At 39.1% G+C, this 26811-nt stretch overlaps 1 protein-coding gene and 1 long non-coding RNA gene across 8 annotated transcripts in view; one reads left to right on the forward strand and one right to left on the reverse strand.

Annotated features, from left to right (window-relative positions):
- Arhgap28 (Rho GTPase activating protein 28) overlaps positions 1 to 26811 on the forward strand; it is a 168871-nt gene that overhangs the window by 97424 nt on the left and 44636 nt on the right. For 6 of the 7 annotated variants that reach the window (XM_070029546.1, XM_070029551.1, XM_070029552.1 and 3 more), the window contains exons 2-5: positions 682 to 893; positions 9477 to 9694; positions 18424 to 18516; positions 26271 to 26360. In XM_070029546.1, coding sequence (XP_069885647.1) covers positions 682 to 893; positions 9477 to 9694; positions 18424 to 18516; positions 26271 to 26360 — 613 coding nt within the window. The remainder of the gene's footprint in view (positions 1 to 681; positions 894 to 9476; positions 9695 to 18423; positions 18517 to 26270; positions 26361 to 26811) is intronic. The other variant, XM_070029548.1, reaches the window with a different exon arrangement.
- On the reverse strand, positions 670 to 9928 carry LOC138832123 (uncharacterized). Its single transcript, XR_011373513.1, has 3 exons — positions 9842 to 9928; positions 5357 to 5461; positions 670 to 801 (listed from the first exon to the last, which is right to left on the reverse strand). It is a non-coding gene; the product is annotated as an uncharacterized lncRNA (long non-coding RNA).

The raw sequence follows: 26811 nt of genomic DNA on the forward strand, positions 1-26811 counted from the left end.
AAAATTTACTGATCCTCAGTGGACGTTAATTCCACAGTTGAACATTACTGTTTCCTCACTCTGATTACCAGTTTCTACCTGGGGCTCCTGTTTGTGGTAAAACAGCTGCCCCTTAATCAACATGTGATTAAGACACTTGGCTTGTCCTTTGCCTCTTACGAATATGGATATAGAAATACTTCTTGGGGTCCTAGCTTTCAATTCTTTTGGGTGTATGTTCCAGAAGTAGAGTTGTTACCTCATACAGTAGCACTGTGTTTTAAAACTGTCTTGACCGCCACATTGTTTTCCTAGAGACTATATCATCTTCCATTCCATCTTCCAACAGTATCAGAATTCTAGTTCATCCACATCCTTACCAAAAGCTATCTTTTTTCTGGGCTTTCCCCCAGCTTTTAATAGTAGAATTAATAAATATCAGCAGCTAAGTTTTTACACCCTTCTTTCGCATCATCTTAGTCACTTTACAGGATACGCTTTCACTGTACATGTTTGATAGGTCATGTTAGTTTTATATGGCCACATAGTCAGTTATGAAGTGTAGAGAATAGAGACTAAAGGTCTTCACCAGATGGAGATTTTTCTCTAAATCCCTTCTCTCCATTAATTTTAAATTTAATGTTGAGAGTTTATGACACAAACACACTGCTTATCATTCACAGCTTTTATTCTTTCCTCCAGAAAATCCATTCCTCGTTGCCGAAGAATTAACAGGATGCTCTCCAATGAGTCCCTACATTCTCCTGCATTTAGCCGCTCCAACTCTCAAGCTTCAGTAGACAGTGCATCTATGGAGGACTTCTGGAGGGAAATAGAGAACCTTAAAGAGCACAGCATCCTGGAAGGACAGGAGGAACAGCCGTCCACTCCCACTGAGGTCAAGCCTCTGGATGGTAAGGGGCTATACTTGTCCTGTATGTGTTATCTTTTCCTTTGTGTGCTATCTATTGTCCTGTTGACAAGCAGAATCACTCTACCAGTAGTTCAGAGACTCACCCTGTAGAATTTGGCGCAACCACCTGCTCTACTAGACTTAAATTTACCCAACTAGCACAAGAATAATGCCAAGGTGACCTGAGCTGAAGGAATGCTGCACTTCAGTATCATCCAGATCAGCCCTTTACATATCACTAGATAAGGACTCTGTTATTTGTCATTGAGCAGATGGAGTATTCTAGTTTGGGTGTCTGTTTTTGGTGACTGGATTACTATTGGTGGGAAGGAGTGTGTGTGTGTGTGTGTGTGTGTGTGTGTGTGTGTGTGTGCGCGCGCGCACGCGCGCGCGTGTGTGCGTGCACACGTGTGCATGTGTGTGCACATGTGTGTGTGTGAGAGAGAGAGACAGAGACAGAGAAAGAGAGACAGAAGATAAACAAAGAGGAGGAATGAGAATATTCCAGTACAATTTTGGAGACTAAAACTGACTATGAAGCAGTATTATTAATGTATTATAGTTACCTAGTTTGTATGAAATAATATTTACTTTAAATATTCTGGACTAAACTGAAAGAAGTTGATGGTCAAAACAAATGTATGTAATTGTACCTGGCTATCAGAGAAGGCAAAACTCCTTACCTGTAATTAAAAGAATTGGTTATCGCTTCTAGGCCTAGTTGTTGCTAGGTGAATATGTAAGATGTCTATTAGCCAGTGATTGATTGTCCTCAAAGCAATAGGATAAACTGAAATGTTAAAAACCTTCTTGGCTGAGGGAGGTGAGCAGTGGCCCATACCCTTATCCCAGATAGGTTAGAGGCTGAGGTAGGAAGATCTGAGTCCGAGATGGCCTGGGCAAAAGCCTGAGGCTCTATCTGAAAAATGAACTAGGGACCTTACTACCCTGAACCGGCCAAATGTCATGAGACTGAAAAACTAAAGCTGAAGGACTGTGGGTGTGGCTTAAGTGATACAATACTTTCTAACAAGGGAGCCCTGAATTCAATCTCCAGTATCAGGAAACAACAACAAAAAAAAGGTGTTTTAATTCTTCATTCTCTTTTCTACAAATCTGTCTTTCACTAAGAAGTGATAATCCGGATATAGCTCAGTTAGGAGACTCCCTACAGCATAAAAACAAACCACCTTGCATACATTTTATGAGAACCCTTGCAAGAGAACCATCCTGTCAGTGAAGTGCATTCTTCCTTCCCTTGCTTACTTCCTTACCTCTCATCTTTTCTAATGCAGAAAAATAGAAAGATATAAAGAAAACACCATGTATACAATATCACTTTTCTTTTGCCTAGTGATCTATATTAAGAACTATGTCTTCTGAAATCATCATAAGGATCTGGTACTTGATTCATAGATAAAGAAAACAGGCTATGTGTACATATTACAGTACTTCTGGTCTTAAAAAAAATAAAGATCTGCCAAGTGCTGGTGGCTTACACCTATAATCTTAGCTACTCAGGAGACTGAGAGCTAAGGATCATGGTTTGAAGCCAGCCCAGGCAGGAAAATCCTTGAGACTCTTATCTCCAGTAAACTAAAAGAAATCAGTAAGTGGAGCTGTGGCTTATGTGGTAGAGCACTAGCCTTGAGCAAAAAAGCTCAGGGACAGTGCACAGGCCCTGAGTTCAAGCCCTAGGACTGGCACCAATAAAAATAAAATGAAGACTTGTCACTTATGAAGTAAAATAAATGAAGTACAGGAAGCCAAACACTGTATGAACTTAATAGAGGAGTGTGCAAAGGTTGAACTCATACAGGTAAAGAGCTTTTTATCAGTAAGGAGCAGAATGATTGCTCCTAATCACACTGGCCTAGAGAGTGCTATGGGAAGTGTCTAGTAAAGTATGTAGAATTTTAGTCAGAAAATAAGGATACCTATAAAGATCTAGTGCACAACACAGTGATTGCAGTTGGTAACTATGTATTTAGTTCTAGGGGGGTCACTAAGAAAGTAGATTTTTAAGCATTCAGGTCTTAAAAATACCTGTGTGTGAAGTATCTCAATATAGCCATTTGAAAGCAGATGCATATATCACATATGTTAAAGCAGTATATCTTACATGATAGATACTACTTTTATGCATCGCTTATAAGAAAAAAAGATACAAATTAAAAATAAAAAGTATCATGTGTTTGTCCTGATACCTAACCTCCAACTCCAGTCCCAACACCACACAGCTGCTCTTTTCCTATTTATAACTCTCTTCTCCATCAGTGGGCAACTGGACCCCAATTTCTACCATGTATTTACGTTCACTCACACCTAAAACACATGGAAAATATTTTCAAGCTTACTAGTCTAAACTGCTACAAAACATAGACCTACTAACCAGAATTGAATATTTATTGACAGACACTAATTTTTTAAAGATCTATGAGATTCTCATCTCCAAAAGCGGTAGAAGTAGAGCTTTGACTCAAGTGGTAGGGTGCACAAAAGCTCAGGGGCAGAGCTTAGGCCCTGAGTTCAAGCCCCATGACACAGCACATACACACACACACACACACACACACACACACACACACTGAGTTCAAGCCCCATGACACAGCACATACACACACACTCTCTCTCACACACACACACACACACACACACACACACACACACACACACACACGTCTTGAGTTTCTACCCTAGACTGACCTCCCATATAGCTAGGACTATTGATGTGTGCCATTGCAGTTTATGGGTTAAGATCTTGCTAACTTTTAACTTTGTCTGACCTCAAACTATCCTCCTCTGATCTCCACACCTAAAGTAGCTGAGATTATAGGCATTAACCACCTCATTCAGCTCTGTCCTTGAAGTATTTGCACAGATCTTAAGTGTACCATTCAATGATCTTTGACAAACGAATGCACTCTTAAAACCTCACACTGATCAAGGCAGATAATATATCAATCAATGCATAACATCTCCTTTATCAAGGCAATGACACACTATTCCTGAGCCAAGGCAGCCACGATTCCAATATCTGTGCATCACAAGTTTTTAAGTGTCTGTCTTAGCTAACTAAACTAAACCTTATATGTCTAAGATTCAGCTATTATATCAATAGTTCACTCCTTTTGGTTTGTGGGTGGTTTGTGTTAGTTACTAGGGCCACCTTAACATACCATGATCTCCTCTCAGTTGTCACAGGAGTTATCTCTGTGGAATGTAGGGGACAATCTGCTCTAAGCTCTTTTCTTGGCTTCTAGTGAAGCTGGCAGTTCTTGGTGCTTCTCAGCTTATAGACAACACCGTGCCATTCTCTACCTCCATAGTCACTTTGCCACAGTGCATGTTCTCTGTGCTTGTATCTCTGTCCTTTCTCCTCTTCAGATACCAATGACGGGGAATTAAGGGCTCATTCTGCACCAGATGACCTCATCTCAACTTTTTAAAGTTTTTGTTTGGAAGTTGTTTCTTTTTTTATTTATTGAAGTACAATCAGTCAAGTTAGAGTTATGTACTTTTATGAAATACAACATGATATTCTAATGACTGTATTGGACCTATATCATATGTACATCTGCAAAGACCGCTTCCAAATAATTTTTCATTCACAGGAGCCAAGGGTTAAGATTTTATAACTCTGGTGGAGGATACAATTCTAACTTTCATGGTAGCATTTCATTATAAGAATGTGTCACATATTTAATCAACTTACATGTTAACAGAATTGTGAAGTTTTCATTGTTGTCATCATTGCTTAAAAAAATTGGGCCATTATGAATAAGATTGCTATGAATTAGATTGTAAAAATCTTTTGTGGACACATTTTTTATTTCTCTTGGATATATGTATTTTTGTAGATTATACTGTTTCATATTCTTCCCAGGAGGTTAATGACACACAGTTCCTTCCCCATATCTTTGAAACATTTCTTGCCAGTTTGCTTAATATAAGCAAATAACTCATAGCATCAAACAGATTTTTTCTGTAATTACTGTACATTCAAGTATATGGTTTTATGAAATCTTATGACTGTCTGTAGAAACTATCATTTTAAGATAGACACTTACAATTCTAGCTACTCAGGAGGCTGAGATCTAAGGATCACGATTTGAAGACAACCTAAGTAGGAAAGTCTTTGAGACTCTTATCTCCAATTAACTCCCAAAAAGCTGGAAGTGAAGCTGTGGCTAAATGGTAGAGCTCTAGTCTAGGACAGGTCCTGAGTTCAAGTACTCAGTACTGGCACAAACACACACACACACACACACACACACACACACACACACACACATAGTCACACACACTCACAGTCACACACACACACATAGTCACACACACTCACAGTCACACACACAAACCTACAAAAATCCTGTTCTTTAATTAGTGATGAGTTTGCATGAATTTTTTTACATATTCTGGATACAAGTTTTTGTAAGATATATGAACTGCAAATATTCTTACCCTGTCTGTTTTTCTCCATGGACTTAATGGAGATTATTAAAAGTCACTCTGTTTTCCTCTCTCTCTCTTGGTCGCCTCTCTCTTTCCTCCCTTTGTCACAGTTTGCTACAAGAATATAGAAATGTAGTCAATTTTTGTATCTGTTCTTATACATCATTACCTTCCTAAATTCATTTACTAGTAGTTGTCTACTTTAAAATCTTTTAGGGTTTTTCTGCATACAAAAAGAAGTTGCCTATGACTAGAGACAGAAGCCTTATAGCAAAACAGAACAAGGAGATTCTGAGTTTCCAAAGCAGGCCAGTATCACTGGAGAACAGGAGGCAAGGAACGAATGGTATGAATATGCCCTGTAGACCATGTTAAAGCCAGTGGGGGGGAACCCATTGCACTATTGTCATTTTCATTTTGAAATGTTGAAAAATAGGTTGGAAATGTATCAAGAATGATTGTAGGAAGAACTTTTGGGAATGTAACTGAGTCAAAGATGAGGTTACCTTAGCTCTGTGTGTGTGTGTGTGTGTGTGTGTGTGTGTGTGTGTGTGTGTGTTCGAACATGTGCCTTGGGACTTGAACTGGGGGCCTAGGGTCTGTCCCTGAACTTTTTGCTCAAGGTCTACCACTTGAGCCACAGCTCCACTTCCAGCTTTTTGGTGGCTCATTGGTGGAAGTTGGCATAATAGTTCACAGCTGTAATCCCAAGGCTCAAGAGGCTGAGGCAGGGAGATTGGGTGTTCCAGGCTAATCTGGGCAACAAGAGAGTTTGAGGCCATCCTGGTCTACGTAGTGAGACTCTTTGTCCATTAAAAAATAACAAAAACAAAAAACAATTGTAGGCTTTTCCTCTTTCCCTCTCACTCCTCCCTTCCCATTGCTGCTTTTGGTTGCTTAGTTCTTTTTCTTCCATGTGAGTACAGCTGATGGGTCCCTTTGTTGTATGTTGGTTGTTCATTTCCCACTCCTGTCTTCCCTCTGTTGCATGCATATATCTACCATATATATGGTCAAGAACCTGAAGTCATTTAGTAATGATATGACAAAATGGGTGGCTGTCCTTTGTTTCTTGAGTCCTGTTTACTTTGTCATATCTTTCTGTATTTTGGCTTTAGCATCCACATATCAGGGAGACCATGTGCCATTTGTCTCTTTGTTCTTGGTTTACCTCACTCAAAATAATTGGCTCTAGTTCCATCCATTTCCCTGCAAATGCCATTATTTTGTCCTTTCTAATGTCTGCATAATATTCCATTGAACATAGGTACCACAATTTTTGGATCCACTCATCAGTAGTGGGGCCTACACTAAGCAAAAGGAAAGAAATGTAAACATCATATGATATGGAAAAAATAATTTGTATTGTCAAAGCCCATCGAATTCACAAACTGTATCGACCATGATAATGACAATGTGCCTTTTGAAGGTTAAAATGTGTTTGTGACTTTAAGTATCACTATTCCACAATACTGTGAAATATATGAAATTTATGTAATCACCTTACCTCAATTTTTTTTTTTTAAGTGAGAGAAGGGATGGGTTAGGAGCTATGGGTGACAATGTTGTCCGACACCTTGTATTCATATACTGTTTTGTAGAATGGGAACCTCTTTGTTCAACTACTTAAAGACAATAAAAAAAATTTTAAACATAAAAATGTGTTAAATTTCTCCAAAAAATTGAAGTTAGAAGATTTGAAATTTATTAAAGAAGTAATAAGAAAATGCCTTGGTGATATGTTGATGTGTAAAAGGGAGGAAGATGTCAAGAATATCTCCTAGGACCTTGCTAGCCTATTGCTTGCTTGGATGGTAGGTTTCGAGTGCTAAAATGTGGAAGAGTGAAAGAGGCCTAGAGCTGTGAATGAAGAGTATAACCTCAGGTTTGAACATGTTTGGACATGATGTGGTAGACTAAGCCAAGTAGCTATTGAGTAGGCAGTTGATTTTGTGGAGCTGGCATTCAAAGGAGTGCTCTGGATTCAAGTTCCACACTTGACAATTAGAGTACGGAACATACACTCAATCCACATAATTCAGCAAACAGCGATCACTATGTCTTACCTAGGGAACACAAATTCTACAAAGGCTTCACCCAGTAAAAAGTCCAAGGATTTAGACCAACTTCTCCTTGACTTTATCTTAACTTACCTGCAAGTTACTCCTTCCTCCTACTCCTTTATTAACACCTTACAGAAGTAGACAGAGAAAAAAGAATCTAACATTTAACACCATGTTCAATTATATTCATAAAATTTTAGCGTTAGAAATGAAAATCTTAGACTTCATAACCCACTGACTTCAAAGTTATTTTAGGTTAGGACTGTGGATAATAAATGCACCTTTCATTTTCTTTGAAAGAGACAGCTTACAAAGTAAACAAACAATAAAAACAAGATGGCAAATCAAATGTTTGTCTGGTTGAGAAATTGGGCTGTTGGAGTACATTAGAAGTCTTTGTTTATATCCTAGTGATGTAATAATGTAAGCAGAGTCCAGGCCTGCTAGATTGGGCTTTGACATGTGTTTACATATCAATCTAATCTGCTCTTTAAACAACCCTCATTCAGGCACTACTTGCTTAGCATCCTACCCAGCAATGCGTGTGTAGTGGATTTGCCATGCCAGGATGTTACTATCCTTAATTCCTTTTATTATTGTACATTCCTCTTACAATGGAGTTAATTTGCATAGATGAATCTTGGGTTTTGGATTGTATTCTAAAAAAATAGACTGAAAATTCCCATGTTCAGAATAAAGTAAATATGTAGAAGAATAAACAATCTGATGAATACCTCATTTTATTCCAAATTTCTTTGCCATCTTAACAAATACATTGCTTACAAAACAATCTAATACCCAGCCACTACCTAATACTTTATGCTCAATGTTGGATAACCATCTCATTGGGAATTATACTTTCTGTCAGGATAGTGGCTACAAACTCTAGCCCTGTCCTGATGGGGCTCCAGGGGAGATAGTTGTGGATGCTTCCATTTATTCCATTCACAGGAAACTGCTTCATCTTGGTGGGAGACTTGATGGTATGGAAAAGTGGCCAAACTATGACCAGACGGCCTGCTGCCAGAGCACTTGTTTATTCTGGCATGTACTCTTGTAACTCTTGTCTAATCTTGTCCAGTTCATCCTTACCAAGACAATCTTTCTCTAGAAGAGCTTGGGCTGGGAAAGAAGTTAAGTTTGCGTATGTTGATCAGTAAAGACTCGTGAAATAACAAAAGCAGTATATGACTCACAGATCCTAAAGAGAAGGGGTTTAGTGAGCTGTGCAGAGATAAAGAGGAGGGAAGACACCTAGGGCCTGAACACTCAACCAGTAGATGGGAAGTAAGAGAGAAGGAGCGTGGTACCTAAGGGCTGAAATCCTCCTTGTGGCCTAAGGCAGGTTTCTCCATGGGGAGCTCCACTTGGTGGATTTGGAGTAGGTTATGACCGAGACATAGCCATTGATGAGTGCTTGGCAGGTTGAGGTCAGTGTAAGTGAATTAAGTTGCACGGGCTGTCCCACAGAAGGGGGACCACCAGAAACATGTTGTATAATGCAGATGTCTGGATAGATGCATTGAGGATCCTGGAGGACATGGGAAACTGGGATTTATCCAGTGTTGGAGCCTAAGAGAAAGTTAAACATAACCAGAATGTCTGCCAGGCAACAGAAAAGTGCAGGACCTCATTACCCCCGTTTTGCTAATGAGAACACTAAAGCTTAGACATATCTTAACATATAACCAAAATTACTTAGCTAGTAAGTGATCATTTTGGATTTGAACCTGCTTTAAAAAGAAACCCTTTGTGTTCCATTAAACCATGCTTATTCGGTTATGATTTTAATCTAAATATTCATATATGGCTTATATTTAAGTCTCTGGCAAGGAAAATGTCTTCTTCAAGTTACCCAGTTAACTGTGCTATACTAGATGATATTTTCAAATGCCACATATTAAAACTAGAATCTGGACATTTCCTTCACTGTTGTTGGAGCCCTTTCTCATAACTCCAGTAGAAGTCCCATATTGTTGACAAGTCTCCCTTTTGCTGTTTGATATGCACAGACCTACAAATGTGTAGAAATGTCTTACACTTCTCTTGGCCGTATTACATCACAGAAGGAGAACTTGAAGCAGAGTGGCTACAAGATGTGGGTCTGTCTACTCTGATCTCTGGTGATGAAGAGGAAGATGGCAAAGCCCTGCTTTCAACATTGACTCGAACCCAAGCAGCTGCAGTAAAGAAGAGATACAACACCTATACCCAAACCATGAGGAAAAAGAACAAGCAGTCTGTGCGGGATGTCAGAGATATCTTTGGAGTCAGTGAATCTCCTGTAAGTATGAATGGGTGAATAGAGGTTTTAGTTTGATTTGGATGGAAAAAATATCACACCAGGTTAGTTCCATCCTAGCTGTCAGAGAAAACTAAAGCAGACAGCACACACATTTTATAAACTTGAATTCAAGTGATCATTCCTTACCTTCTATGACTGTATTCTCCCTCCAAAACATATTCACTGCATTCTGTGTTGAAGCTGGGGAGTAATTTCTTTGGCAGTGGAACATTGGAAATTCTGTGGATTCTCAGGGAAATAACCTAAGATTGTAAGCAAGTTCAAGTGAGTTGTTTTAAATGAGGGGATGGTAAGTAGGGTAGCATTTCTGTTTACAAAATCAACATAATAAAAACAAAATGAAAGATACTAGAATGAAATGGGCATGGGCAAAAGGATCTCTATGTCTCCCTCCCTTCCTCCCCCCCCCATACACACACACACACACACACACACACACACACACACACACACACACACACACAAGAAGCATGGCATGTTTTAAGAGAAATGACTGGTTGAAGTTCCAGCTCACCCTATCTGTTCCATGGTAATCAATTTTCAGAAGTGGGAGTCATTTCTCTTGTTCCAACACTGGTTTATTGCTAGTTCTGCCTTACAACTCCTTCCTTCCTCCACTTACTGCATCCTTGCAATGTTTCACTGCAGTAACTGCACTGTGATTCAGCATGTACCGATTGAACTTATTCTCTGCACAATCTGCTGTGAGGTTCTACACAGAATTCTTGGAACTTCAGAAATGTTTAGTATATTTCAAGAAGGAAATTTGATATCCTGCTTGGGGCAAGTTGTTCAATCACGTTGATTTAGGTTTCATTGTAATATCAGTGGTTAAATACTGCCTCCCAGTTTGAGTCACTTTATATTGTAGTCCTCTTGTCTGTTAGATATGGTAATCATAAAGGATAGTTGCCCAGATGCTCACATATGCTTAATTAACCTCTGCATTTGTGATAATACTATCCTCACATTCTTTAATAAAACTTTCTAATGGTCCATTTTCCTTCTGTCTCAATAAGCATACCTACACTTTTCAGGTTCCCTAAGACTTTGGATTTGTACTAACATAAAAATAGTATGTAGCCCCCAGTCACATGTACGAGGAACTGACTGAAGTATGGCTTGTTGTGGGTAAGAAACTGAACTTTTAGCCTTGTTTAACCTTAGTTGATTTAAATTTAAACAGTCACTTATAAGCTTATAGCTTATGTACTGAACAGTCCAATTCTAGAATCTTTGCAATTATGATATACTTGTAGGTAAGCACATTTGAGTTCTCGACTGTTCAAACTTCAATTTAGTTAAAAACCTATGGCTTTCTGAATGGTGGAATTTTTCTACAGCTATCATTGAGTAAAGATGGCTCCCACAGTTGAGGCCAAGACATAACTGCTGGTGTCCTGGTCAAAATGTCTATCAAAGAAAAGGTTTGTCCTGATTGTTGAAAATCCCAGGCTCATTTCTTTAGTTGTCTATAGAATCATCTTGTGAGGTCTTCAATACTTTTCTTCTGTGCTTCCTTTCCCACATGGATGTCTATCTACTTCAGATCAAGTAGATGAAACAATGATATAGAATGAGTTTGTAGGCTTTTCCTGAATCTTTAGTTTTCAAACAATGCATATCTACTTTTTCCTGGTTTCCTGAGACTTTGTATTTGTAGTAACATGAAAAATAGTGAGGTAAGGAATCTTCTTTGTAAACTTCTCTCTTCTTTTATTTGATATTCCCTGACAAAGCGGGCATTTGCTCAGTGGAGCTTTTAAGTATAGAAAGAAATGAAGTCATTGACTTCTTTGAAACACATAGGTGTAATTGACAACTTCCAACTCCAAGAATGGTGGAGATAACATTTAGCTAAGTTCGTGTGTAGGGAAGGGAATGGTCCTGGGACCTTCCTCTGTCTTCTTTTCCTGCTCTTTTTCAGATCTTTGTGCTATATCCCCCATTCTAGAGGGGGAATTGGGAATGGGGTCTAAGGTAGTGAATGATGAAAGACAAAAGAAGAACCATGTATTTCAGGGAATAAAGAGGTCTTACTACAGGGAAAGGACAGTCAGAGAGATCAGTCAGTACAAGCCTGGTATTGTGTATGCAGCTTTAAAAAATTCAGATTGTTCCTTGTCAGCTATATAAACCTAGCCTTTGAAGAAGATGCTACATATTTACTATATAGTAGAAGGGATATATCGAAAGAGAAAGATATCAACAGTGCCCTGCAAAAAAAAAAAAAAAAAAGGTCAACAGATCAGATAAAGGAACTGTGTAGAATGTTAGAAAAAGTAATTCAGGCATTGTATAAAACGTGTGGGAGAAGAAAGGTCTATTTACCTTGAAATAATGAAGAAAAAAGACATTCTTAAATTTAGGAATGAATAGTTAAATCTGCAAATAACTACACGTTCCACCTGTACTTTCTCTAACAAAATACAAACAAACAAAACAGTTGTAGCCACAGCCAGAAGTCAAAATCTGGGGAAATTTGTGGGAAGTCTCATGTCACCTTCTACAGATATTTCAGTTGTTGATTTCATTCTCTTCATTATATAATATTTGATATTTTAGTACTTTTTTATAAATGGGAATATCTTGTGGGAAGCAGCGTTGGGCTATTTTAAGGTTCAGTACCTCATGGGGAACCTTGTCATATCTTCTAAGTGTGAAAGTAGTATGTTATGTAGCACAGGAATGAACCAGTTTCATTAGAGTCATGCAATATATTTTGGCGGGGATGATTGTTTTTTAGGGGGGCTAAGGATCGAGCCTTGAGTCTCACACATGCTTAACATAGTGCACTCTCCCCTGAACTACATCTGCAGCATACCTCCTTGTCCATTTTGTTTTATCTTTTTGTGGGTATGTTTGCCAGTACTACGGCTTGAACTCAGGGCATGGGCACTATTCCTTAGCATATTTGCTCCAAACTAGTACTCTACTATTTGAGCCACAGCTTCACTTCTGGCTTTTAGTGGTTGATTGGAGATAGATTTTCTTACCCTGACAGGATTCAAATCTTGATCCTCAGATCTTAGCCTCCTGAGTATCTAGGATTACAGGCATTTTAGCCACTAGTGCCCAGCTCTTTTTTGTTGTTCTCTTTAAATACTTGTATAGAGAGATTTCAACTCAACATGTCAATTATGTGAACAATGAATCCTGACTCCGTGTCCATTTTAATACCGAGTTTGAATCCAAGTTCGTAACCACCTGTAGAGCTGTTTCAGGAGAAGATTTTATCTTCGGAAGTAAATTCATGCCCCAATCTTGGTATGGGGCTTGAGTCCCCTTAGAGCTAGTGCCCCAGTCCCTTTGTGCCTGAGGGACTGAGGATGGATGTGGGTTTGTTGTTGGCTCCTTTCAATTAGATTCATGGTTATCAGACAGTTCACCGTGGGAGACGTTCTTCTATGATACTTTAGTGGTTTCCTCCTCTTTCCTTTTTACTTCCTGCTACACAGAGAATCTTTTACAAGAATAACCTGTGTACCGTTGATAAAGATGGCAATGACATTTGTTCTCTGGGGTTTATTTCCTATATGTGACATTAGGCAGTGTGTCTGCACTTATAACTTTGCACTTACTTGGGCTAGCTCTCTGTTCCTTTCAGGATTTGATGAATGGTTTGGTGGTGGCCTGTTTGTGTTCTGGCTGCTTCTGTGGCCTGAGGGTATCTGAGGATGGAAGAAGGGTGGTTGATCAGTGGGAGCTTGAGTGGCCCCATTGTGCTCATCTCTTCTGCTTATTATTACTTCATTTCATTCATTCAATTTCTCCTAAGGGGGGCAACTACATCTGCTCAGAGGTCTTTGCATTTTCCATGAAGTTGGCAGCAGGTGGCTCCAGGTTCTGTATTCTTCCCTGCGTGAGGCGTCTAGCCAGTTCCTTGACCCCCATGCTATTTAGTCTTCTCAGCTTTTTCCATTCCCCCGATAGCAGCCAGAGGATGGAGCAAGTCAGAATAGGTACTTATGTCTAAATAATGGGTTTATTTCTTTTTCTTGACACAAGGTTTTACTGTGTCATAGACCAGGCCGGCTTTGAACACACAATCCTCCCACATCACCTCCTGAACACTGGGATTACAGGCATGACCACCAGGCTCCAGTAAATTAAAGGTTTCTATGAGCCTTTTACCCTGCCTAATTCTACCCACCATTTTGATTTCACACTCTTTGCCACAAGGTTATGAGGATGAATGAAGACACAACACTCAGAAATGGGCATGTGAGACTGAGAGCAGGTAGTCACACATACTCTCTGCCTAGGGAAGGAGACATTGCCTGCCTCACCTGCACACCCAGGAAGGCATGCCTGGGACAGAATGAACAACCAGAGTTGTAAGGTATCAAGCAGACAGGGGCCTGGTTCACACAGGAGGGCGTGATTGGCTTGAATAAAGAACTCTACAGGCAGTGGGAACAGAATCCTCCTGCTCAGGGTCTTGCCCCTGGATAAGGAGGGTTGGTTGGCTCCCACCTGACCTGTGGTAGCAAAGTGAAGAAGGGAGTTCCCAAGTTTATCAGATATCAAGGCAGTAAATAATAACATTGTGTCTCCTAAACCCATCATAACTAAATTGAAAATATTACGTTAAAAATACGTTGTAGAGCCCGGCTCTGGTGGCTCATACCGTAATCCTAGCTATTCAGAAGGCTGAGATCTGAAGCTTGCAGTTTGAAGCCAGCCCAAGTATGAAAGTCCATGAGACTCTTACCTCCAATAAACTACTCAGAAAGAGCTGGAAGTGGTGTTGTGGCTCAAGTGGTAGAGTGCTAGCCTTGAGCAAAAGTCACTCAGGGATAGTGCCCAAGCCCAGAGTTCAAGCCTTGAGACCAGAAAAAAAAAAGCAAAAAACCCCCAAAGCATTGTAGTCTCTAACCTATTAAACACCACAGTTTAGCAACTGCAAACTGTGGATTGGCCATTCTTTCACCCAGAGACCCTGTGGCTGCCTGAGCTGCAGTTTTGTGACAATCTGGATGTCTGTATACAGGTAGCTCCTGAAAAGATCCAAATTCCAAATTCCACACCTGGTTTCTGCTGAACACACCTTACTTTCAATACCAAGAGATCCTAAGATGCTTTATTGCAAGTCCATGAAGTTCTTCCTCACAGGCTAGTATAATCAAATGGTACAACAATAAATACTCATCTTACATAATCACATAAAGGTTATATTTGAGCAAACTGTACCGTACACCTTTGAGCCTGTCTGCAGATACTAAATTTTTATACTCAAAAAAATGTAAATCATAAATTAGTGAGTTTGAAACTACTAGATGCAAGAGCTACTTCCTTCAGAAGTTTGTAGATACTATGGTATTAGAGTTGAACTCAGATGCTCTACCACTGAACCATGCTCCAGAGCTCTTTTATGCTGGTTAGTTTGAAATAGGGTCTTGCTTTTTGTTCAGACTTGCTACTAAATGATTTTCCACTTCCTGTCAGTGCTGGGAAGACAAGTACATACCACAGCACGCAGCTCACCCTTCCTTTGAGATAGAATCTAATGAATTTTCCACCTAGACTGCCCTGAAACCTTTGTCCGCAGTCTTAGTCTCCTCAGTGGCTGAGACTACTGGTATGAGCCACCATAGCCTAGCTCATTTGCTTTATTATTAAGAAGTGTTTTTCATTGTTTGGATTATTTTCATATTTCTTACATAGTTTCTTATATTTGTCAGATCTTCTTTTCTCTGTTTGTTTTATCTAGTCTGTATCATTTAGTAGACCCTCAATTCTAATTTTTATCATTAGTGATTATAATTTAGCCCTTAACTGATTTTTAAATTCAGCCAATCATACTTTTCCTTTTTACTGATTTCTCTTCCCTTGGCTATATTTTCTCATTTATAGTTACAGTAATCTCTTAGTCTCTCTGAAATTCCTAAATTATTATGTTTTCTTTTTTCCTATCTTTCTTAATTGTGTTTTTACTTGAATGCATAGCACTGCATTTCTTTTTAAAAATTTTGTTTAATTATACTTACTAATTAACTAGCGAATGGCTTAAAATTTGTTGCTGCTGGGCTGGGAAGGTGGCTCAGTGGTAGAGTGCTTGCCTTGCATGCATGAGGCCCTGGGTTCGATTCCTCTGCACCATATACGCAGAAAAAGCCGTAAGTGGCACTGTGGCTCAAATGATAGAGCGCTAGTCTTGATCTGAAGAACTGAAGGACAGTGCCCAGGCCCACAGTTCAGGCACCACGACCAACACACAGACACGGACACAGACAGCCACAGACACACACACACATACACACTGTTGTGTGTGTGCTGCTGTGTTTTCTCTGCCATCATTTCTCCCAAAGAAAATGAAAGGGCTGAATAGGTCCTGTGTAAGTCACCTATTTACACAGTATGTGAGTGTCAGTTTACAGCACACATTCATGAGAGCACACACTTACTCCACTTTGCATTGATGTAAAGGAAGTTCACAGACTGGTAATTGTATAAAGAAGAGAGGTTTATTTCTTTTTTTTTAATTTTATTTTATTTTATTTGTGAGGTTTATTTCTTATACTTCTGGAGTCTAAGGTGTCCAAAATTGAGGGACTGGACCCACATCTGGTAGGAGCTTGTGTTACATCACCCCATGATAGAAGGTAGTAGGAGGGAAAGAAAGAGAGAGAGAAAAAAAGAGAGGGAGGAGGGCGGGAGAAAGAGGAGAAAAACAAATTCTTCATTTCATTACAAATTCATTTATAAAATAACCCAGTTCCAAGATCACAGCATTAATCTGGTTCGTAAGTGCAGATCCTCCCATCCTTGTGACCTCTTAAAAGCTTCACTTCTTAACACTGCTGCTGAATATGCTCTGCTGTCTGAGATACTCATTGACCACAGCTCAAGCACACACCTTTAGTTCCAAAAGGAAGGACCTCATTTGTTTATATACCACACATGGCTGATGTTTTGTGGAAGTCCAGAGTGACCTGATGTTGAGGTCTGTTCTGGTCCCCAGCCTAGACTGCTGTCCTGGAAATCTGCCCAAAGAAGGTAGCCAACCCAACTGAATGCCTCTCTTGGGTCCACATGTATCTACTCCCTGTTGTTCAGTATTATAGTGGCCAGCAGCTGGTCTGTCTGGGCCCACAGTTGAGAAAACACTTCTACAATAAATTATCCTGACAGTTGCCCTTTGTGTTTTGCACTCTGAGCTTATTGATTGTTTTTTATGGTTCGTTTCTTTCCTTGATATCAGTGTTTTCATATGTTATTCTTAAGCCAAGAATGTCTCTAGTTACCAAACATATTTCTAGTAGGTTCTAACAATCTCTGATCTGTTGATAGGCCATTGTGTTGTGTTCTGAGTCTATTCTTACAAACAACAACAACAAAACTTGCTTTCTTGATACTGAGTTATCCTCCTGGCCTGCCCAAAATTTGTTTGTGCTGCCTCTTGAGCATCTGTTTCACTTCGAAACAGATATGTGTTTTCTTATTAATATAACATATACACTTTGGGGAAGATATATAGACTATATATAGAAAATAGAGGGAAGCAAGAAGAAATATAATAGTTTTTAAGGTACTACCTAGCAACATATGACTTTAGTAATGCCCAATATGCTTAATTTCTCAGAATCTGCTTGAACCATGGCATATAATATTTGCACATTATTTGGGGGATACCTTTATGATAAAAGCTGCTCAATTTTAGAGCTTATGCACGTGGCCTGAGGTATAGTTCATCCTTGTCAGAACTTACTCCAAACACAGTTTCTACATATGAATAAGAGAGCTTTGCATATATTCTGTGAATGGGAATGAAATGTTCTATTCCACACTGTACGAAGTCATTAATACAATGTATTTTCAGTTTCATAATCGCAAAGAAAACTATTGAAATACATTCATAAAGTCTTTTGCAAAAGCATGATTTTTGGGGTAAGCTGTATCATTAGAAATTTGTCAATTTAGTTTTTATAAAATAGGAAGCTCAAGGAAGGAAGGGCAAGGCTGATTGACAGCTCTGGTTTGGATCAACCAACTTTCTCATTTTTCCTTTCTGTTCCCTTTGCATACGGGTAAGTATTTAATATTACTGGGTGTCTAACACCACAGGCACTAGGCTCTGGCGTCCATGGTTCCTGGAAGAAGCATTGATGTGCTGGTTCCATCTATTTTGGCCAAAAACTCTGAAGCTTCCTGGGCTCGTTACCAAATAGAATTCCACTTTGATCTCATTAGATGCAACTCTCACAGGATAACACTTGATCTTTTTAGTAAGACATATAGCATCTTGGAGCAAAAACTATGACATTTGTGTGTCAAAGAGGCAAAGAAAAGGAGGTTTTGGCAGTTAGCTAGATATGTCTGCTTCTGAGACCAGTTCATTTACTGAGCATGACATTTGTGAGGATCGTGATTATGGATATACTGCTAAGTATTGCTATCAATATATGTGAACATTAGCTGTATGAATCTCCTCACAGCTATATGTATACACACACACACACACACACACACACACACACACACACACACACACACACACACACACACACACACACACCTTCGTAGTGCATAAAGGAATATACAGTCACATTTGCAATTCTAGACTTGCATAAAAAGATATGTCACTAATGGTCTTTTTTTTTAAGGCCTAACTCAATGATCTGAGACTTTCCTTTTTGAAAGATTGTCATTTTTTCCTGATTCAAAGTAAAAACAATCTCTTAGGAGGCTCTCATTTCTTTCATTAGCCAGATGACTCTTGTGACAACCATGCCACTCCGTTGGATGGCACTGAGGAAGAAAAAGAGCTACCAGAAGTTCCCAAAACAAGAGGTTCTTCGGTAAGTTCTGGGAGGAGAATGAACTGGAGGTGGGAATGCAAGAAAAAACCATTTCTTCCAGACAGTTATGTATCACAATCGAGGTGTTGGACAACCACAGCTGTGAACATATCTAACTTGAATCAATTTGTAAGAAAAAAATTCCGCAGTTAATGAGCACAAATTTAATGGGAAAACACCAACATGACCATATATTCTAGAGAATCAGTATATACCTAGTATCTATTTCTCTTTTGAAATTTCACATACTCTTTTACATTTTTTTCAATTAACAAATTCTCTTAGGAGAGAACATGATGGAAGGAGGTCTGAATAAAAAAGGAAATAGCAGATTCTAATAGGTTCTACTTTCCTGCTGTGGTCCTGGGAAGATCCTTCTACTCTGAAGGGGACAGCCATAGCTTGCTCTCAGTTGCAGTTATACATACTCCCAGCCATTCTGTTACATCATTTCCAGAAAGATCATGAATGCAATATGTTCTGTATTTTGTTCTCAATACTGTTTTGATGGAGCTAGAGTTTGGAGCAGAATCTGCATTATTTCCAGAACCTCTTTCTGACCACTATTCGTGGGGTTGCTGTGGCAATAATTTTTTTAGTTAGTCTTGGCAAACTGGCTTCATTCCTATTTTATCTTGGATTATACTCCTGTTTACAAAGGTAGTGCAAAAACTTTGTCATATTAACACACACACACACACACACACACACACACACACACACGCACACACACACACACACACACACCCCTAGAATCTGCTGCTGCTGATTCTATCCATTAGTTCTTTGAATTTACCACTCAGATATTTTCGTTGTCATTGTTTTGTGGTGGTATTAGGGTTTGAACTCAGGACCTTATGCTTGCTAGGCAGGTCCTCTAGGATGTCTACCATTCTGTCATCTCCTTTTGCTTTTTAAATTTTGAGGGTTAGGTCCTTAAATTTATTTCCTATGTCAGATTAGAACACAGTCTTTGTATTGTTTTCTTGTATCTGAGATAACAGGTGTGCATCATGACACCCTGCTTATTGTTTGAGATGGGTTGTAACTGTTTACCTGGGCTGCTTGAACTGGTATCCTCTCAATTGCTGTCCACTGTGAGCAACTAAGATGACAGGTGTGAGCACACCTGACCGGAATTGTATGTTTTATAAACAAATACCCCTCCCTGTTTTCTCCCTTTCTCTTCAATCATATCCTAAGTTGTCCAGTGTCAAAATTGTTACATCTTTTCTTACTTTTAAAATGGGAAAAGAGGGGCTGGGAAGGTGGCTCAGTGGTAGAGCACTTGCTTTGCATGCATGAGGCCCTGGGTTCGATTCCTCAGCACCACATAAACAAAAAGAAAAAAGCCGGAAGTGGCTCTGTGGCTCAAGTGGTAGAGCAATAGCCTTGAGCTGAATTGCTGAGGGACAGCGCCCAGGCCGAGTTCAAGCCCCACGACCGGACCCCCAAAAAATGGGAAAAGACTTGGATACTACTCTAAAAAAGACCCATGGGTGGCAAATAATCTCATGAAAAAATTCTCATATTCTAATTACTGAATTGCAAATAAATCCATTTTGGGATCTTTCCAAAACTCTGTGGAATGACTAAAATGACCGAGACTGACCATATTAAGCAGTGCCAAGGATATGGAGAAACTTGAACTTTTGTACATTGGGAATGTAAAATGACCCATCCACTTTAGTAGAGAATTTGACAGCTGCTTAAACTATGAAGGATACACTTCCCATGAAATCTAAGCCATTCTACTAAAAAAAAAAAAAAGGTACATATCCATACAAAGACTGTTTGCAAATGTTAATAGCAGCTTTGCTTGTAATACTCCCAAACTGAAAACAATCTTAATGTCCACCTGTAAGTAAATGCATCAGCATATAGTTCTATGTCCAATCTTGGAGTTCTATTTCACTATAAAAAGTTGACACATACAATACAGGTAGATCTCAATTATGCCAGGTGAAAGAAGCCAGACCAAAAATATTCATATAAAATTACAGAACACGTGAACTACTTTAGAGTGATGGATAGGTCAGTGATTACCAGACATCTGAGTAGCCAAAAATAGGAAGGGCAGAGGAATTCAAAAGGACAGGAGGGAAGATGTGGGTCACACCTACTCATTTTATCCACTGTTCATTATCTCAACTATGGTAATGATTCCATAGGCTTATATTTTTGTCACAACTCATCAAAATTAATCAAATTAGGTACTTTATATTCTTTAAATATTGTAGTTAAAATATGCATGGAAATGGAGGTCAGATTAAACATTGTAGTTTAATTATACATACAATTGTATGTCAACTCTATTTTAGTAAACTGGTTAAAATGAAGTCTGTATTAATACCCTAGATGCTTATTTTGCAGTCAGTTATAGTGAGTAGATAACTGTTCATTCATTATGTGTGGCAGTGGATCTTTGAAACTTAAGTCACAAATGCCATTACAGGTGGCATGAATTCCAATATATTTACCATCCAATCTGTAATCATTGGAAACCTGGTGTACAAATCACTTCTAATGTAGATAAAAGAAGACATGTTCCTTATGTTAAGTCGACACACATAAAATATTCAATGAAGATGCTAGTTTATTGAAAAGGCAAAGTAATCAATCTACTTTAGTTTCCAATGTCTTACATGGAAATCAAATACTTACACTTTCTATTGATTCATAATTCACTGCAGAATACAATCACACCATATGCTGAAAATCATCAGTCACATCTGTGTTTGCCTCCTATAAAAAAAAAATCTAAGGAACCTTTCTTAAACAAGTAGGAGTTTGTTTTAATCACAAAATAAGGAAGTGACGATAGACAAACCAAAGCTGGTTTGCAAAACAGTGTAATGACAACTTCAAAATGGACTTCTATTTTTTCCCTTTTTTCGTGATTAACATTAGTATGTGGATTTAATCCTTGTACCAGTCCTAATACACCAATTAGGAAACTTTGTGTACCATGCTGATATACCTGATCAATACAGGGGCTACCTGACAACCTGTTTTTAATTTAAAATCTTCATGTTCCCAGAAAGCCTACACAGCAGAACTTCTCCCACTTTTCAGTGTAGCACACTTAGTAGGACAAGATGGGGGCATTTTTTTTTCTTATTTTAGTTGCCTGACTCTCTTTCCTCTAAAAATAATCTTCTAGAAATAATATTTTGCTTACTCTCTGAGCAACCTTTTGCATTTTATGAAGTTTAAATCCTTTCCAACTTAGAACTTTTTTTTTCTTCAGTTTGCAGACGTTTTCTTCTGTTGTGTTAACAATGAATTTTCTTCACATTTCTTGCATCCCAAACTACTTCAGCACATATTAGATGGTCATTGCTTCACTGGAATCAAATTTCAATATTTCCAAAATTTTTTCTCAGGTTTACTGTTTTCTCTGTGTTCAGAATCTCTCGACTTCATGTTCTAATTTAGAAGGATTTCTTTTCTTTCTCATTATTGCCTTTCTTTTTATAAATTTCAGCCAACACATTCTTACTTCCTAAGAACAGCTTTCTCTTCCTACTTATATCTGTTATTTTCAATCTCTTAAGATTTTCTGATGGTAAGAGTGAAGTGTTGGGTCTCTCTCTCTCTCTCTCTTTCTCCCTCTCTCCCTCTCTCTCTTTCTCTGTCTCTGCCTCTCTCTTTCTCTGTCTCTGTCTCTCTCTGTTTCTGTCTCTGTCTCTCTCTGTGTCTCTGTCTCTCTGTCTCTCTCTCTCTGTCTTAAGTCTTGAACTCAGATGCTGGGTGCTGTCCCTTAGCTTTTTCACTCAAGGCTGGCATTCCACTACTTGAGCTACAGCTCCACTTCTGGCTTTTTGGTGATTAACCAGAGACAGGATCGCTTTTGTTATGTCATTTTTTTTCTATTAAAAACAAACAACCAGAAAGAATCTCAGGCACTGTCTTGCCTAAGCTGACGTCAAACTGCAGTCCTCAGATCTCAGCCTCCTGAATAATTAGGATTGCAGGTGTGAGCCACTGGCATCCAGCTAAGAACAAAGTTATTATTAAGAGAAATCGTTTTTCAAGTTTTATAAAAATTTAGGCATAATTTACAAGAAGTAAATTATGTACACATTTTAGCTATGCTATTCAATTAGTTGGGGTTTTTGTTTTTTGTTTTGTTTGTTTTTGTCATGGGACTTGAACTGTGGGCCTGGGCACTGTCCTTCAGTTCTTCAGCTCAAGGCCAATGCTCTACCACTTGAGCCACAGCATCACTTTCAGTTTTCTGGTGGTTTATTGGAGATTAGAGTCTCACAGACTTTCCTGTCCAGGCTGGCTTTGAACTGTGATCCTCAGATTTCAGCCTCCTGAGTAGCTAATGGGCCACCTGAGTAGCTAATGGGCCACTGTTAGTTTTTTTTTAATTTAATTTAATTTTATTTGTGAACATATTGTACAGAGGGGTTACAATTACATGGGCAGGATAATGCATACATTTCTTACCAAGCATTGCAGTCTCCTCCTTATGGAAAAACTTGGAAAAAATTATATTAAGTGAAGTAAGCCAGGCCTAAAGAAACATAGGTCCCATGGTTTCCCTTATTTGTAATATCTAGTATATGTATGAATCAAGCAGAAAAGGACAGATAATGTGATGTTAGGATAATAAACCCTTAGATATGTATTTTAACGTTTTTTTTTCTTTCATGCATGTGTTTCTAACGCATTTATAAGATTATTTCTTTGTTGCTTTGTATGTCCCTCCCCCACAGTGTAACCCCTGCTTTCACTATATTTGATGTCAGTATAACTTGTGGAGGAGATGGGGAAAAACAAGTCGTTTAAGGAGACAGGTGGACCTGTTGCAACAATGAGAAGTACAAGTTGTCATGTCCACTGTTAGTTTTAACAAATGTGTTCACTTAAATAATTATCAAAATGCACAATGATGCCATTATCCCAGAAAATCTCCCTCAGGCCTTTTTCAGTAGATGATTATCCCCTCCCTTTGATATAAGAGCCATGCTGGATTTCTAACCATGGATTTCTAGCCATGGCTTTCTAACCTATAGATTTTTTTCACTTATGAATGGAATTATAAGGTATTTTCCTGTGTCTTGACTTCTTTCATTTATAATCATTATTTTATTATTTACTATTTGCTGCTTGTAATAGTCTTGTTATAACTAATAACATTATCTTATATAAATATCCTATGATTGGCCTATCTATACACATAGTGATGGACATTTAGATGGCTTCCAGCTTGGAGCTGTTATGAGCAAAGCTGCTATGAACATTCAAGATGTGTAATAAGTTTGTATCCTCATTTTCTCTTGAGTACAGATGCCTAATAATTCAGATCACCAATCACCACACACAGCTTCAGAACTCACTATGTATGTGTAACAAGGAATAATTTCATAGGCAAATCAAAAATAACTAAATCCTGTCTTAGAAAAAAAAACCTCACAGACAGAAATAAGAACAACAAGAAAAGATCTTCTTACCTATTATTGTCCACTGAAACTTGGGTTTTGTGGATGAGCCCACATGGACAAATAACTCATTACTATGTAAATATTTTCTTTGGTATTTCAGTATTAACTAAGATGTATAAATATTTAGTGTTTCCCAATAACTTTCCAAATCTAAATATTTCGTGTGGAGAACATGCTTTCTTTGGGGCTGTAGAGCCATAAATGACACACTCATGGAGGTTATGGACCTGAGATGTATACCAGCTGATTGGTAATTGCTGCCTCCCCTTGGTGGCAGCCAGTGTCCTTAAGTTGGACCTCCAGGGGACAGAGAGCTTTTGGCCATGAATATATGGTCCTGGAGATTCTCGGTTCCCAGTACTACCACACCCAGGCCTCCTGTCTGCTAGCATCTATTACAGGGGAGCAAACTGGGTCCACCCAAAGGCCCCCACCAAGGAAACTTGTTTAAAAAGTGTTGGTGAAACAGATTTTGGCATTGTTACAAGAAGTAGACATCAGGTCTTCCTTGGGTCTTCCTTTGGGTCTCCAAAAGTGGACTCTACTGATTTTCCAGTACAACTAAGCAGGTTTAGTTTTCTGAAGGGACACAATGATTTGCAGTGAGCACATTCTGCAAGGGATAGGTTGAGTGGTATGCACTCTTCCCAAAGTCAAAACTGATGAGAGATGAATTGCTCTGTCATCTCAGGCCAAATGCTGGCTTCCTTTTTTGTTCATCCTTCCATGTCTTTCATTATAACCCTCTACCTTGCACACTTTGCTGGTGCTAGAAGTCCCCCTACCCCAAAAGCATTTAGTCCTTTTTACCTGGATTTCATTCTAGAAATTACTATTCATTGGTCGGATGTGGAATTCTTTGCTGATTTCCAGTACTGCTTAAAATCTGTTTTTTAAAAATAGTTTCAGCCAAGTGTGGTGGCATATGTCTTTAATCCTGCCTATAAAGGAGGCAATAAGTAGCAGGATTGTGGTCTAAGGCTGACTCTAGTGAATAAAAGGCTTTATCTGAACAATAAACAAAGCAAGGGAGCACAGATTCTGCATAGCAAGTACAAGGTCCTTGTTTGTTTGTGTTTTTGCCATATATAGTGACTTGAGATGTGAGAAGAGATAGATGATTGCTATTTTTAATCTTGACTTGCATTTCCTATGCTAGTTTTTGTTTCATTTGTTTCTTTATAAAGTTCTTTGTTCACTTTATAAAGGAATATTATACTATCTAGGAAAATTGAGAACATATGGTCAAGTGAAGTGAATTATGACAGTTTTTTAAAAGACAAAATATATGGTTTTGTTAAATACCAAATATGTTCAATTTTTCAGTAACATTCCTTCAGTAAAAGAAAAGAATGTTCAGATGTTAACTTCAGTAGAGTCATAGTCTACAGCAAAAACAGCAACTTTTCAGTTCCAGTGCCATTGCAGCTGAATTCTGTTCAATTAGAAAACAATCGTAGAAGTTACTAACAATAATAGTAAGAAGAAAATATGAGTCAATTTTGCATTCGGCTTCCCATAATTAGAAAATAAAATGGTTGTTTTGGTTCACATGGGGATGCTCAATGTAAGTGATCCAAGTTTGACAGAGCAGCCACAGGACCCCCTCTTAGCATTTAACCTTGTCTCTGCCACGCTTTGCTTTGTCTGTCATTCTTACATGCACAGCTGCCTGGCAGCTCTAGGCTATCATCTGTGATCCAAACATAATCATACATCAGTTGACCCTATTATTTTTGGTCAGGAATCACCTTTTGTAAAATTACTTACACTTTACTGGCCTCCTTTGTCACATGATCCTTCTTACCTGCAGAGGAGTCTGGACATCAAGTTTCTTTTGGGGGTCCGGTCGTGGGGCCTGAACTCTGGGCCTGGGCGCTGTCCCTCAGCTCTTCAGCTCAAGGCTAGCACTCTACCACTCGAGCCACAGCGCCACACTTCTGGCTTTTTTTTCTGCTTATGTGGTGCTGGGGAATAGAACCCAGGGCCTCAAGCATGCAAGGCAAGCCCTCTACCACTGAGCCACCTTTCCAGCTGGACATCAAGTTTCTTAGATTTAACACTTCACTCCCTGGAACTAAAGACAGCAGTGCCTGCCAGAGGGTTGAGTATTGGTGAGAGGGCCTCGCCTATGAGTGGCTCACAGTAGTGCTGCACTAATAGCTGGATGGAGTTGTCCACGGCCAGGCAGTCCTAACTTTACACACCACTACCTATCTCAGTACACAGGTGAGTGTGCACAAACACTTTAGAAGCATTTGCCGAAATAAGAGTGGTACTTTTATTTTTTCCATTTAGCCAGATGGTGCTTCTCTCAACAGTACTGCCCTGTCCGACGGGTCCCAGGATGAAGATGGGAGTCTTGTAGATCCCAGCAGTGACTCCAGGGTAAGTCATTGCATGTCAGCAACTGGGGTGGGAAGATCAGCAGAAATGATTTCTTCAAGACAAAGAGCCAAACTTGACGTGGGACAGTAAAGATCCCACAGCTGTTAGCAAACCACAAACTCGGGAATATCCAGCAATCAATGGGTGGTGTTTACCTATACCAAGTATGAGGGAATTCGTTAACTTTGCTCCTCTTGGCAGAGTTTTCAAAGAAGAATATCAGAGGTTTTGGTGGACCAATTTCACTTCACTACCTCCTCAACTCAGAATTCCCTTTATTCACATCCCTCACATCTGCCACAGCTTACCCCACTGAGATTCCCAACTCCGTGTCTCTGAGCTTTTGATAAGACACAGAGGTTCTTTGGTAGAAATTGATGGAAGACCGTGGCTATCACAGCAGATGCCAGCATGGAGGTAACACAGGGCTGTGCTGTGGAACAGGAGTTTC

This window comes from Dipodomys merriami, unplaced genomic scaffold (genome assembly GCF_024711535.1).
Source record: "Dipodomys merriami isolate MVZ:Mamm:240054 unplaced genomic scaffold, mDipMer1.0.p SCAF_2, whole genome shotgun sequence".
In the NCBI taxonomy this organism is placed as follows: domain Eukaryota; kingdom Metazoa; phylum Chordata; class Mammalia; order Rodentia; family Heteromyidae; genus Dipodomys; species Dipodomys merriami.